A 15,104-nucleotide genomic window follows, 5' to 3' on the forward strand; every position below is an offset into this window, starting at 1 on the left:
CCTGAAGTGGTTTAAAAGGCAGGAACTGAGATGGTAGGGGAAGAGCCATGGAACTGCTGGAGTGTGATTCCAACACACAGAATGAGTTTGTTTGTAGCCACTTTGTGCTGTGGCTCGTGGCTTGTTCCAGTGAGAGCTGTGACAGCAGGACAGTGACTCAGGAGGGCTTTGCCTCCTTGTTTCTGGAGTGAAACCTGGATGAATGGACTGAAGGGATGTTTTTGCCTTTACACAAAGGATTTATCTCCATAAAGCTCTGGGCAGTTTTTGGCAGAGCTCTCCCTGCACAAGGAACATTCCTGGCTGGATCCTGTGGGTACCTGCTTTTCAGTGGAGTTTGGGACCAGTTTGCAGGCACAGAGCTGGCAAAGAACCAGCTCTTTATGTGCAACATGAGCTCACTGTGCCAGTTAGTGCTGAACTGAGGAAGGAGTGACTCTTATATGATTAGATGATTTGTGTGATTATTAACAGTGTTTAAAAAAGTCATTGTAAAGTGAAACTTGAGTGCAGAGTTCCCAGTGTGTGTCTCAGTGAGGGCTTTGGGCAGCTGGAGCCCTGCCTGGACTCCCCCCTTTGCCAGGCAGAGCTGGGCAGGGCTCCTTTGGGCTCCTCCAGCAATCCAAGGCTTCTCACCCACACCCTGCAGGTCTCCAACCTCACTGTTGCCCTTCTGCTCTTCTCTCATCCCAGCCTTATCTCCACACCAGATCCATCCCAGCTGTGTCAGGTCCCCTGTTCTCCTGCAGCCTCAGCTCAGGCTCTTTCTGCATTGCCCATTTTTCACCCCCTGCTCTGGTGCAGCCACAGATAAACTCCTTTTTATCTTTGATTTTATTCCTCACCTCTTTTCCCAGCATCCCAGCTGGTGCCATCTCATTCCCAGCTGGTCTCCCTTGTCCAGCCCTTCCCTCAAAATCTGCCAACAATTCCCTTTTTCTCTGTGCTGGGTCAGTCCTGTCCCAGAGCTACCTGGGCTCTGTTCCCCTTCACCCACCTGCACTCCCAGTTCCACCAGGGCCCTTCCTGGGCCCACTCTCCTCTCTCAGCTTCAACTTCTCCTCCCATTACCCTTGAACCAGCTGGAGCCTTTGCTCCCAGTCCTGGATTCTGGCTTGAGGATGGAGCAATCTACCCTGGACACATCCATCCTGGGAGAAGCTCTGCAGTGCCCAGGGGGGCAGCTGTGGTCAGCTCTGTTTGTAGTCAGAATTTTGCTGAAGTTGGATTCTTTCAGCTCTGCAGGCAGTTGTCAGACTATTGGAAATAGATTTGGCTTTATAAACCTATTGAAAATCTGACTTTAAGCTATTGGGTGTTAAAGGCAGAACCTTTTCATCTCTCTGTGTGACTAAAATGGGGAAGGTGTTCCTGGGTGATTCTGCTGCTGCCTAGAAAGCAAACGAGCCAAGCTTTTGTTAGCTTGAGGCAGTTCCTAAAGCTGAGAAGCAAAGTCCATCTTGGGCATCCCAGTTCTGCTCCCCTGATGTCCTGGGAAGTGGCTGGGATGGGCTGTGACGTGTCAGGGGAGGCTCTGCTGGACACAGCACTCAGCAAGTCCCTGTATTTTGAACTGCATCAGGATCTTGTTTATTCTCACCTACCCTGGAAGGGGAAGGCAGCTCTGTTGCTGTCAGGTTTTTCACATTTTTAGCCTAATTTTAATCTAGAAAATTTTATAGTTCCTTATTATTGTGCCAGAATTGAGTTCAAATAGGGGTTTTTTTCTGCTACAGTTACATCTGGAGTGGCCCCTGCATTTCCCTGATCCCTCAGTAGCCTTTCTCTGTACCTGTTCCAGCTTGACTCAGTGGATATTGCACAGGGATGACCCAGACCATCAACAGCAGTGCTTTGGTGGCTCATGTGAACACTTCCCCGTGGAGGTTCCTGTTGGACCCAGCCAGAGAAGGGCTAAAACAGGGACAATTCCCGAGACACTGATTCTCTTCTTTTCTCTTGTTTCCCCCCTTGCTAGAGCCCAGCTGTGCAGCCCGGGCTCCCCAGCACACACAGACTGCAGGATTGCTCAGCCTGTCCCTGCCCTGATCCCTGCCTGGGGGCAGAGCCACAGCCAGAGCCCAGGATGCCGCTCTTCTCCCGCAAGAAGAAACCCAGCGAGGACGCCCGGAAGCGCCTTGAGTACCAACTGTGCCTGGTGAGCAGTGCCAGGCTCACTTCTGTGCCCTGTGTCTGGGCCTGGGTGCCAGGGGGCTTGGCATGTCCCCTGTGTTACCAGGAACCGTGTTCCTGATCTCACCCAGACAGTTTTCCTTCTCACCAAGGTCCTCTTCCTAATGTACGTCAGGGAATTCCTGCCTTCCTGTCTCCCTTTGCCCTCCCATTTCCATGGGACATCCTCTCCCCCCACCACCTCCTGCCAGCCCACAGATGGGACCCCCAGCACTCCTCCATGCCCCTTTGCCCTCACAGATCTCTCAGTTTGCTTTTCCTTCCAGGGAACCCGTGACATCCCCTTTCCCATAATCCAGCCTTTCCTTGTGCCCCTCTTTTGCTTCTCATTACTATTTCGTATCTTCCTGTCACTCAGAGGATCAACTTGTTAGATTTGCTGTTTGTTTTCCTGGACTAGGATTTCCCCAGGATCCTCTGGGTGGATCCTCAGCAGGTTCTGTTGTGCAGTTGGTTTCTGATGGAAATCTGCTTTTGGGTTATTTCTCCTTCTCTGCCCTGGGAGCTGTGGACCAGTGGGGTCTCCTGGAGCACCAGGAGCAGCTGAGGGAGCTGGGGGGGCTCAGCCTGGAGAAAAGGGGGCTCAGGGGGGACCTTCTCACTCTCTGCAACTCCCTGACAGGAGGGAGGAGCCAGGGGGGACTCTGCTCCCAGGGAACAAGGGACAAGAGGAGAGGAAATGGCCTCAAGTTGTGCCAGGGGAGGGTCAGGTTGGACATCAGGGAAAATTTCTTCATGCCCAGGGCAGTGCTGGAGTCCCCATCCCTGGTGGGGTTTAAAAGCCTTGTGGATGTGGCACTTGGGGACCTGGGTTAGTGGTGACCTTGGCAGTGCTGAGGGAATGGTTGGACTTAGTGATCTTGGAGGGCTTTTTCAACCTTAACAATTCCATGATTCTATGCTGTGCTCTATCCCAAAGCACTATAGAATTTAGAAACTTCATGTTGGCTGGCTGTGAGGTGTCTTGGAAAAGAAAACAATATGACACAAGTTTACTGAATTCATTCAGCTGGAGGGTTTCTGGGGAGGGGTGGTTTACCTGTCCTGTCCTAGGATTAGTTCTGTGTTGCATGTGCTTAGTTCAGGGTCAGGATGTCCAGTTCTGAAGACTTACCAGAGGCACAAACACAAGTAGGTTTTATTGCCTTGTGCAGTACCTTTTATTTAAGAAAATAGTTGCAGAGATGCTCACAGTGAGTCTGTCCAGGTTTGTCACCATTAGCAGCTGCATTGGATGTGGTTGAACATGGAAAACCACTTTGGAACAGAGTCACAGAATCACAGAAGAGCTGGCAGGAACCTTAAAGATCATCCAGTCCCACCCCCTGCCATGGGCAGGGACACCTTCCACTAGCCCAGGTTGCTCCAAGCCTCATCCAGTCTGGCCTTGGACACTTCCAGGGATGGGAATCCACAACCTCTCTGGGCAATGAGAATTGCAGGATGCAGCAAGAGGTCATGTGTTCCTGCATGGTCTAATTCTCTGGATGTGTGTCTTCCTCTCCAGGCAAAAGAAGCTGGTGCTGATGACACCCTTGACATATCCAGATGTGAACTCTCAGAGGTATGTTCTCTACAGCTTCCAGCATTAAGTCACAGCTCTGATCCTTCTGTCAGATGTGGTGTCATGTCTGTGAGCCTCCAGACAGAACCTGTTACTGGGCCACCTTTTCCTCTGTCTCCTCACCTCTGGCTTTCAGCTGGGGGCTTCTTCCCCATTTTTGGTGGGAGTTTGCCTGTCCTGCCTGATGCTTCAACACCATTTCTGTCCTGGGAATCCTTTTGGATATGACAGGGTGAGAAGGGCAGAGTGGCCTCATACCCTCCCCCAGCACATTGGTAGGACCCCAGTTTGGGACCTCATGGCCTAATTTTGCTGGTCCTGAGGGAATTTGTTTGCCAGAGGCTGACTGTTTCTAATCTTAGAGCTGCACAGTCTGCCACCCATGGTTATTTTTCTGTATCGGTGAAAATCCCAGCTGGTTAAGGATGGAAATCTCACTTCCAGCTTGGCTTCTTTTATGGCAGCCAACTCAGTGAGGAACAATCTGTGTGCTGTGTGTGGGTGGGCAGTGACAGTGCCAGGCACTCACAGCACACACAGCTTTCCCTGCTGGCAGCCAGGCCAGAAGCCCCTTTCTATTTCACTTCCAATTTTTATTCATTATCTCATGTTTCTAAAATGTTGATAGCCTTTTGGAAGGGGAGAGCTTTGCCAAGCAAGTTAATGGGTGATGTGCTGCTCTCTGTGGGGAGAGCTCTCCTCTTGGAGAGGAGAACTGTCTGCTCTGCAGTGGGAAATGGCTTTGCTGAGACTTCAGGGTGTTTTGTTCCAAGCTCAGAAGCCAACAGCACCTTGTGTGCAGGTTTGCAGGCTGTGGGACAGTCTGGCAGCCTCTCTGGGTGTAGCAGGGCCAGAGGATCTACCCACCAGCTTCACTCATGGCTGCAGCTGCTCTGAGATCCCCAGCAGCTCCTTTTGGATTGGTACCATAAAACCCTGCCTTGCTGTTTCATTCTGTCCTTTGCTGTTTCAATAAATGAAGTGAAACATCAGTTTTGTCTTAAAATGAACTGTGGACAGGAGTTTGGCTGCTGCTGCTCAGCTGTGCCTGGCACCTCCCTTTTGTCCCTGCCCTCTCCTGCAGAGCCTGGCACATCAGGGACACTCAGTGCTGCCCTGTGCTCCCCTTTCTCTTTCAGCCCAAGAGTGGTTTTGAGGTTGCAGAACCACAGAATGTATTTATGTGATGACTAACTGAACGTTTATCTGAGCTCTTGAGTCATCAGATATTAAATCACGCAAGGCTGGAACTCCTGCCCAAGCCTCAGCCTGTTCTGTGACACTGCTGTGTCATGGAGGGCCATTGGAAGCTTAAATGGAAGTTATCTGGGAAGTACTGGCATGCTGGGCCAAAATCAGGGCCCAGTAATTTCAAGTATCACTTGTGGTTTCACTAAAGTTATTCACACTTTACAGGTGGGCACTGCAGAAGTGCTTCAGAGAGAAGTCTGACCTGGCTGTTTTTTAATTGTTTTTAGGTTCCTTATGGGGCCTTTGCCACTTGTAAAGTCTTGCAAAAAAAGGTAATGTTGCAATCAGAAATTGTTAAATAATTCTGTTATTATGCTTGGGTATTACTGTAGTGTTGGAAACGACTGCATGTGGTTGTTTTATGTTGCTGCACAAGAAGTTTGCTTGTAATGAATTTGTCCACCTGTGTGATACCACACAGAGAGCAGTTTGGGTCAGGATAATCCTGTCTGTGTTCTCCAGAGCTAACTCCTGGCAGGAAAGGTGGTGGTTGTTCCTGTCTTAGCCTGTCTGATGGTATTTCTCACACAAGGAACAAGGCTCTGGTTTAGATCTCTTGTAAAATGTTTGAACTTTTCTGACAAACCATTTCCTACTTCAATATTTTCTATGATACTGAATAAGATATTGAGCTCTCACCCAGCCTCCACAGTTTAATCTCAGCAAATGTGCTTGTTCTGGACAGCAGTGTCCCTTGTGCTTATGTGCCTTTGGGGTTTTTCCCCCCCAGGTGCTGATTATTCACACAAATAATCTGACATCTTTAGTTCCAAAGTCCTGCAGCCTCCTGAGTCTCATCACTGTGAAGGTAACTGTGATTCTTAACACTTAATCTGCAGCCTGTTTTCTGTGCATTCCAGTGCTTTAAAACACACCAGCCCAAATAAATCCCTTCTGGGTGGAGGGTTTGTCCAAGAATCAGTACCAAGGTGTGAAATCTGCCCTTTCCAGGTAGAGAGACAGCAGTCACTGAGTGGTTTGTGTTCCCAGGACTCATTTTTCCTCTTCCAAATCCCACAGTTCCCCCCTCAGCAGCCTCTCAGGCAGAGCTGAGTGTGTTGTGGGGTAGATCCATCTCTCTCCTGCCCTGATGGATCACTGGGATGTGAAGGAAGCTGGGATGGGCGATGGGGTGTGACAGGGCTGTGTCACAGTACCTGTCATGCAGGTGCTGAGGGCTCTCAGCTCCACCACCCTCTGTGATTCCCCAGGAGGCAGAGTCATTCCAGCAGCTCCTCTCCCCATGGAGGGAGGGAGGACTGCAGGCCTAGTCCTGCCCTCTCCCTGTGCTGGTGTTGGAGCAGCTCAGCTTCCAGGGAGCAGTTCAGCTCATTGATCCTGCAGAAATTCCTGCTGGCAGGCTGGTTCCCTGGGGTCATTTATCCAGTTGGCTCATCCAGTTTTGTGGAACAGCCCCCTCAGTGTCACTGCCCTCCCTTGAGTTTCCAGAAGACCCCCAGGAATTAAGTGCCCATGTCTCCTGGAAAACTTGAGCTGCTTTTCAAAGCCCCACTGGAAGCAAAGGAATTTTCACTGCTAGATAATGCATGAGCTTCCATTCTGGCACCACGACTTCTGTTCCCAGCCTTGTGTGCTGAAATCATCTCCTCTTCCAGGTTCTAGACCTTCATAACAACCAGCTGACGTCGCTTCCTGCTGATATTGGTCAGCTCACAGCTCTTCAGGTAAAAGATTGGCAGCTGCATCCCAAGTGTGGCTCAGGGCATGTTTTGGGACAGCAGGGATATGGGGTTGCTGCTCTTTGGTTTATAATTAACAACAACTTAAATGATGGTGCCGTGTTGTCAGATCTATCTCATCATTGCTGGATCTATCACAGAAACTCGACTGTTGCTGTTGAACTGGCTTGTTGGAGGGAGAGCAGGAAACAGGAGAAGAGCAGGAGAGGAGCAGGAGAAGAGCAGGAGAAGGACAGGAAAGAGCAGGGGAAAGGCAGGAAAAGAGCAGAAGAAGAGCAGTGGGTTATGTAGTCCCAGGTTGGTGCAAGGCCTGTCAGCCCAGGTGGCTCACACTGCCAAGCAGATGCTCTGAGATGCTCCAAGCAGAGCTCGAGCTTCCAGTCCCACTGATTTCCCAAAATATCCAGGTTTTGCCATTCTCCCTGGTGTGGTTGTGCTGAGGACTCAGAGCAGTGTGTCTCAGTGCACAGTGAGGGTCTCTGTGCTTGGGGGGCAGCTTGAAGTTCAGGCCCTGCTGCCCTGTGGGAGCTGGAGTTGGGGAGTGCTGCCCTGGACAGTCCCAGTTCCTGCAGCTGGATTCAGTACCAGATGGTGGTGGTGAATAGGGTCTCACTGCCTTTGGTAGCCTGACAAACCCTGTATCCAGGGTTTGTGAACAATACATTTTTTAACCCATAAAGTGTTGTCTAAGACCAATTTCAGGTTGTCCTGGGGCTGAGAGTAGTCCCAGCAGCATGGGTGTGTAGAAGAGCTGAGACCTGTCTGAAGAATGTCTTGAAAATCTTTTCTGTTAATACCTTAGGTCCTAAACCTTGAAAGGAATCTTTTAAAAAGCCTTCCACAATCTATAGGAGACCTTGCCCAGCTCCAGCTCCTCAATGTGAAAGGTATGGCTCGGGATTCCAGCAGTGCTCTGGGCAAGGCACCAGTTCCTCTCTGGGTCGTGTTGAGCTGCAGTAGCAATTATTCCTTTCAGCCACCACATGTTTTACACTCTGATTGCTGAGGAAGGACACAAGGAAGGGTTGAATTCAAATAGTTGGCAAGGCAGGAGGAATCACATAGGCAGAAAATGGCTCAGCCTTGGTCTGTAGGATGTTTTCATCCAGGCTCTTCTCAAAGGAGAGGTGGTTGGGTCATCCCAACCCAATCCCAGCAGCTCAGAGCTCCCTGGGGTTCCTGCATGTAGGCAGAGTTTCAGAGCCCTGAGTGCCTCATTCCTGCAACCAGGAATGTTGGGAGGGCTGGAGACACACGTTCTCCTCCAGGAGCAGGGGCCCCCCTTGAGCTGGGAGTGCTGTGTGGGCCCTGCAAGAGGGGTTTGTCCCCCTTTTGATTTTGATTTAGACCAACCTAATCTGCACTCTGTGCAGATTCAAGTGTAAGAAAAGCAGCAGCCTTTCGCAGAAGCCCTTCAGTAGAGCAAGCAGAGCAGTCAGCTGGGTAAACTGAATTACAGCTGAGTCCACCAGCACCTGGAGCTGGGTCCTGTGAGCCTGTGCAGCCCACCAGGTTTGCACAGCCCTAGCACAAAGGCCACACCTCTTTTCCGGACTCCTGGGCATTTTCCAGCTATGCTGTGCCATAAATTTGGGAGAAAAAGACTTTGTTACAGGGAGCTGTTGCTGAAACAGGGAGGGAAATGAAGGGTGAGGAACTTGGAAGGGCAGCTCAGGGCATTGCAGCACCTGAGCTCTGAGCCCTGGCTGTGCAGTCCCACACTCAGTCCCCTTCCTCCCACCTCTGGGACTTGCACCAAAGGGGAGAAGACTCCATGTTACAAATATTCTCCTGATAAAGAGCACAGACCCAGCCTGCAGCACGTCCTCAGCTGAGGAGGTCATTTTGGTATGAGCTGGACCTGTGCACTGGGGCTGTGAGCAAGTAGATTTGGATCCCCATTTGCCTTGGTGGGCAGTGGCAGCCTATGGAGTCCTTGTGTGACCCGTGACAGCCCCTTTGGGGTCCTTGTGTGACCCGTGACAGCCACTTGGGGTCCCTGTGTGACCCATGACAGTCCTTCTGAGGTCCTTGTGTGACCCATGACAGCCCTTTTGGGTCCCTGTGTGACCCATGACAGCTCTTTGGGGTCCCTATGTGACCCATGACAGCCCTTTAGGGTCCCTGTGTGACCCATGAGATCTCTTTTGGGTCCCTGTGTGACCCGGGACAGTCCTGTCCGTGCAGAAATGAGCCATGTGTGTGGTTATGGTTTGGTGTTGCAGCAGAGGAACCTGCTGGGCCCTGCTTTGGACAGGCCACATGTTCCCAAGTGGGTTTCTCTCTCCAGGGAACAAGCTGAAGGAGCTGCCTGGCACGGTGAGTGGCCTGCGGAGCCTGCGCTCCCTGGACGTCAGTGGGAATGTGCTGCAGGAGCTGCCCCGGGTGCTGGCCCACGTCAGGACCCTGCAGGTACCCAGCCAGCCCTGCCTGTCTGTCTGTCTGTCCCCTCCCTCCCTTGCTGCTGCCCTCCGGGGGTGCTGCCATGCCATGGCAGAGGGATGGAGAGCCCGGGGAGGTGTCTGGGCAGGGGGTGGGGAATGGTGTGTGTCACACGGGGAAAGTCCAACCACCATCAGCAGGAACTGCTGTGAGACCCTGGCATGAGTCTGGTGAGAACCAAAACACAGCCCAGGCCACCCTCAGTACCAGAGGGAGCTGAGCCATCCCACGGACACAAGGGCAGTGGAGGGAGGGGCTCACTGGGGGCACAGGGGGTCTGGACTTTGCCCCAGCACTCACCAGACAACGAGCAAAGTGAAGCTGTGCCCTGAAGAGCTGTGAGAGGACAACAGTCCACCCCTGCAAAGCACCCTAGGATCCTGCAGAGCCTGGACCACAGCAGGAAAGGCACCATAACTACTGCACATTAAACCCCCAATATTTAAGTGCTAACTGGCCACAGGGTTTAGCCCAGGGAGTTTCTGCCAAACAGGCAAGGTCAAGGATCCACTGGATTTCCATAATTCAACACCCTTCCCCAAAGAGGAGGGGGCAACACCTCCATGGCAACACCTTTTACCAACACCCCATGGGGTCTGTGAAGCTGTGCCTTGACACAGGGGTAGCACATGGAAAGCCAGAGCTCGATGCCTGCAGTGTGGTGGGAGGAGGTCAGAGATCCAGCACACAAAGTGAATGTTTAGGGCCTGGGCAGGAGGCACTGCAGGGAATTGTAACAGAGCTGTGCCCAAAACAGCTTTTGTGTTCCCTTCCTGGTCTTCTCTGATCACTTTTTGTTGTGGTTTAATCACAACAAAAGCAATCCCCAGGGAGTGAATCCCTGGATTTTACCTGCCAGGGCTGTCTCTGAGAGCACAAACTGTGCCTGTGCTCAGGCTGACACAGCCACTCCCCACCAGGGCTGACTGGAAATGAGCAGATGGATATTTGGGATGAGGTTCTTGCCTCTGTGCTCTGACAGATCTCTGACTCACTGGCAGCCTCTGTGGGTTTCTGGCTCCCTGGAGTGCACATCCAGAATGGGAAAAGCATCAGGATTTTGATGGATATGTTCCCTTCTGGCTGCCAGACTTGTCAGTACTAAATGGTGCAAGTGTCAGGCAACAGGGCTGACTCAGACACCAGCAGGAGGGGGTGAATAAATACTCCTCTGGCTCACACACAACACTTCACATCTCTCGTGGACAGTCTCTGAGTTGAGGGATCTGTGCAGCTTTGCCCCCTGTGCTTGGTAAAGGAGTTCCTTTCTAGGCCTTCCTGCCATGCCCTTCTCTACAGGAGGCATCCTTAGGTCCTTTTGGTGGCCATGGTAGGATGAAACAAGTGGCCCTTCCCCTTATTGTTTATGGGACTCATCTTCTCTCCGTGCCCTTGTGTCACCACCCCTTCCAGGTGTCATCCTGAAGGGCTCCAGCTCTCTGAAATGGGGGAGAAAATGTCTGTGGTTGGTACCTAAACATGAAGTACCAGCATCTGTAGGAGGGGAATGTTCCACTGAAAGGCCAGCTGAGAAGCTCCCAAAAAAGGGACAGCAGAGCCACCTCTGAAGGGTGTCAGATACCCAGGGGGAATTCAATACAACCTCATGTTTATGTCAGGATTTAGGGTAACATGAAGTTATCACTCTAAGTGAAATTTGGGGAGCTGCAAGGAGAATTGTAGTTGGACTCTGGCTGGGCCACCAGAATAACCTGGAGCTCTGTGTGTTCTCTTTTGGAGACCCTGACCCTGGATGCCTCTTCCATGACCTACCCATCCCCTGAGATCTGCAGTGCAGGCACAGAGGCCATCCAGCAGTTCCTCTGCAAAGGTGAGCAAGGAGCACCCGTGGGTGGGGTGAGGGTTGGGGGCCCGGGCTGGCTCTGACCAGGTGCTGTGGGGTGTTCAAAGATGGTGTTTGGGAAGGACACAGGTTGTGTGGGCCCTGCCTGGGGTGGTTCCTGGTGCCCTGCACACCTGACAGGCTGCTCAGTGACCTGTCTTTGCTGGCAAACAGCACAACAGTTCTCCCTTGAGCCCTGCTGCTCTGCCACACTGAAATATTCAAACATCAGAGTAGCTGGGTCAGACTGTCTCAGTGACCAAAAGAAGTCAGTGCATTTCCCAGTGGTTTGTTTTTTTTCTCATTTGGATTTTCTCCAGTGGGAGGATTAGGCATTGTCCACATATCACTGCCTTGGGACAGGCAGAGATACTCAGTATTCACTCAAGGTCCTTTCTACCCTCATTTTCCAAGAGGAAGGATGTGGGACTGCAGACTGATGGGTTGTTATGAGAGTGATGAAACCCGATGGAAAACTCAAAGGGCAAAGATAATGGACTGTGAGTTTGTAAACACTGTGTTTAATACAGGCAGGGAGGTTTGGTGGAGGTTTTATACAGGGAAAGTGGGTGCTGCATATTGGGATATTCCCTGAAACAACAGGACAGTTATTTTGGTCTGGGCAGTAACATTTGCAGCCCTGCAGAAGTCACCAGGCCTGTACCTGTGTGCAGGACATGTTTCTCTCTGAGCAGGTCAGCTTTGAACCTTCTCCTGGTGGGACTGGAGTGCCACAATCCCCTCCCAGAGCTCCTTGTTCATCCTGCCTGAGCTGGAGGAGCTGTGCTGGGTGCTGGTTGGTGTGTGAGGAGAGGAGGCACTGCTGGAAGCAGTCTCACACCCCAGCCAGCCCTGGCCATGCTGCCAAGGAGGTCTTTAAGCACTAAAGGTTCTTATCTTGTGCCTGATACCTTCCAGAGTGTGGAATTGCCTACTACCCTCCCTCCCAGTATCTGATTCCCGAGCTGGAGGACAATGGAAGAGGATCCTCAGTGGATGGGGTGGACAGGACAGTGCATGAATACCTGCAGGAGGCGAGGGAGTGGCAGGTGAGGCTCCCACTGTGTGTGAATTTGTGTGAGAGGGTTTGGGATTTGTCTCTGTGCTCCATCACTGGATCTCACAGCACTTGGCACATCATCCCTTTCACTTTAAGACACTCCATTTAACAAAAATATTAGGAGTCTGAAGATATTTATCCACACATAGGAGGTGCTGTATTGCAGAGCTCACAGCCTGGGCAAACTTCTGGATTTACAAAATAGAAAACTGGAATTCTGTAGGAATCTCAAGCAGCATTTCCAAAAATCTGCATTTGATATGACAACTCCAGTTCTGCAAGTGATGGATTACTGAGTGCTCAAGATTTATGGTTAAGGCTTCCTGTTTTCCTTCCAAGATTTAGGGTGAAAAAATATACCCTGTTCACAGATAGAAATATCCACAGGCTCCAGGAAACTGGGTGAGGTTAAACAGAATTATCGACTGTGCTGCTAAATGCAGAATGTCTGTACATCTGCATGAAATGTGTCTTTTGGGATCAAGAAGGCATCCAGGCACAGCAGTCTGTGTGTGGGGATGGCTCATCTCCTTCCTGAGCTGGGGGTGGTGTCACCACACTGACTCCTGGAAGACACATCCCAAAGAACTGAATCCATCCTTGGAAGCCACAATGCAGTGAAGGGACAGGGGTGACAGTGTGAGTGACATGGATGTGCAGGGTGGTAACACTTGTAATTTTGGGGGGACAGCAAACTGCAGAAGAACCTTGTGATTCCCAGCCAAGTGCTGGACATGTTCCCCTCCCTGGGGAAGGTGAGGCTGGGCCAATAACTGTGGGAACTCTGCTAATTCTGTGCTCTTTGGCAAGTACAGAGCCAATGTCTTTGTCCCTGGAGAAGCCTCAGTGACTGACTTTGGGCTTATGCTCCAGTGCCTGTGGTGGATGTCTTTACTCAGTTAGGGGAAGATGGAATGAGGGTTAATAATACCTGCAGAAAAAGTCCTCTGGGGAATAAATGTCTGCTGATATTGCTTATTTTTCAGAACAAATTCTCGGAGTATGAGAAGAGGAAGGTAAGGATGAATGCCTGCAAATACTCTGTCTGAGTCTGCTTCTGCTTTCTGTTTTCCATCTCTTTATCTGGTTTCTCAGCCAAAACTGAGGGTTTTGAGATCTGAGTTCTTGCATAAACCCCCAAAGCTGCTCACTTGTCACAGCAGGAGACAAGTGGGAGCAGGGGGGAATCTGTGCCTGCCTGGTGTGACACACAGAGCTGAGGTGTTGCTGTCCCCCCTGTGATTGAGCAGCTCCAGCTGAAATCAGGCTGCAGAGCTGGATCCAGGGGCTTTCACACCAGGTGGCTTTTTCTTGCCTTTCTGGGCTGGAAGCTCAGCTGTTTCTCCCATGGGGTGGGCAGATGTGTGTGAGCACAGGCTGCTCAGTACATCCCTGCCCCAAACTCCAGCCCCTCCCTGGAGTTTGGGGACCACTCCCACCCGGTCCCTTTGGCTCACAGTGCCACCCTTCCTGCACTCTCCCAGCCTTCCTTGTTTCTGTCCTCCATTCCCCTCACCTGGCTGCATTTTTAGTTGGTTCCTGTTTCCCTGTCTTTGTCTCTTCCCCTGGGCAAGGCTCCCTTTGAAAGAATCAGAAGCTCCTGCCTTGCAGTTCATTGCTGCCTTTGGCTCGAGCAGCTTCCCTCAAACAAGGGAGTCCTGTTCCCATCTGGAACTGAACCCCACCTTCATTCTGGGCTTCCCTCCAGGGGTTTGTATTGGCTGTTTCAGTATCAGTGGATGCCCAGGGACTTCAGCTTCCTGGTGATGAAATGAGTTGTGAGGAGTTTGGAGACTCCTAAAGAGAGCAGCAGCTTCTCTGTAATTTTTGGGTTCCTAAGGGGAGAATGTTTCCATTCCCTACTCAAGCCTCCTGTTTGCCATTTGGCTTCCCTTCCTTTTGCTGTGCCTTGGTTGGTGTTTTTGCCAGAGCATGTTCTCACTTGGGAAGGACCAGAGCCAGCAGCCTTCTGATTCTTGCCACTCATCTTTCTCCTTGTTCCTCTCAGGAACAAAAGATGCAGGAGAAGCTGGAATTCGAGCGGCGCCTGGACATGGGGCAGAGGGAACACGCCCTGCTGGTCCAGCAGCTCCACAGCCAGAAGGATGAGATGCTGCAGACAGTGAGGGAGGTGGGTCTGCCTGGGAGCCCTGCACAGGACCCCTGTCGTGGGGGGAGTGGAAGGCTTAGACATTTATTAAAGAATTTATTAAAGAAGTCCTGCCCTCGAGTCACAAGGTGCAGAAAGGACTCCCTGGCTTTCTAAACCCCTTCTCAGAGAGGAGCCTGGGGGTGGCTGGATCCAGTCTTAGCCTTGGATTACGTCAGTGGTTTGAATTTAAGGAATTAGAGAGGTGTGATTGAACCACTTTTGTTCTGCAGGTTTTATTGATTGGCAAAATGAGAATATGTATATTAAATGAATCATTTAATTATTACAAATGATCAGACAGAAGATCTTAATCAGAATTATTTACTACACAATAAAAACTGTAAAACTACTAGTAGTGCAGTACAAGATAGGACAGTGCACTATATTGAAGCAATTATTGAAGCAATTATATTAAAGCTGGCAAAAAGAAATAATTATTAAGTAGAGATTTGATGTAACTCACCCAGATGAACACTTGTGGGGAGATCTCTTTCCCTCAGCCTTGAGGAGTGTCCTTGGGCACCCAGGAGAATGCCCACCAAGAGAGGAATCTCCACACACACCCAAGAAGGGTTATGTCAGAAGAACCTGACTGTATGAAGGGGGACTGGGCTTTTATAGCATAAAGTGATTGACTGCTGGTCACAAATTCCCAGGCCAGCTCCCAGCTCATCTGTTAACATCCAACTTCAAAGAGCAGGGTGTGTGTTTGGGGTTTGGTGACCCAGGCTGGTTTTAGCACAATTTAACACCCAAACCAGCACCGTGGCACCACCAGTGACTCACCCCAGAGAGCTGGCACTGCTTGCATTCTCTGATTGCATTTTAGGTCTTATGGGGTTATCCTGCCACAACAGCCACTGCTGTCCCTAAACCCCCCCCTTTGTCCCTGTTTGCTC

At 51.0% G+C, this 15,104-nt stretch overlaps 1 protein-coding gene across 4 annotated transcripts in view; it reads left to right on the top strand.

Moving 5' to 3' along the window:
- The window catches only part of LRSAM1 (leucine rich repeat and sterile alpha motif containing 1), a 30,011-nt gene that overhangs the window by 2,089 nt on the left and 12,818 nt on the right, over positions 1 to 15,104 (top strand). For 3 of the 4 annotated variants that reach the window (XM_051807952.1, XM_051807953.1, XM_051807956.1), the window contains exons 2-12: positions 1,979 to 2,158; positions 3,701 to 3,757; positions 5,236 to 5,280; positions 5,739 to 5,816; positions 6,625 to 6,693; positions 7,511 to 7,595; positions 8,999 to 9,120; positions 10,891 to 10,981; positions 11,912 to 12,042; positions 13,040 to 13,069; positions 14,062 to 14,184. In XM_051807952.1, coding sequence (XP_051663912.1) covers positions 2,087 to 2,158; positions 3,701 to 3,757; positions 5,236 to 5,280; positions 5,739 to 5,816; positions 6,625 to 6,693; positions 7,511 to 7,595; positions 8,999 to 9,120; positions 10,891 to 10,981; positions 11,912 to 12,042; positions 13,040 to 13,069; positions 14,062 to 14,184 — 903 coding nt within the window. In that variant the 5' untranslated portion in view covers positions 1,979 to 2,086. The remainder of the gene's footprint in view (positions 1 to 1,978; positions 2,159 to 3,700; positions 3,758 to 5,235; positions 5,281 to 5,738; positions 5,817 to 6,624; positions 6,694 to 7,510; positions 7,596 to 8,998; positions 9,121 to 10,890; positions 10,982 to 11,911; positions 12,043 to 13,039; positions 13,070 to 14,061; positions 14,185 to 15,104) is intronic. The other variant, XM_051807954.1, reaches the window with a different exon arrangement.

Source organism: Manacus candei, unplaced genomic scaffold (assembly GCF_025592945.1).
Source record: "Manacus candei isolate 608988 ecotype Guabito, Panama unplaced genomic scaffold, ASM2559294v1 h1tg000071l, whole genome shotgun sequence".
Lineage (NCBI taxonomy): Eukaryota > Metazoa > Chordata > Aves > Passeriformes > Pipridae > Manacus > Manacus candei.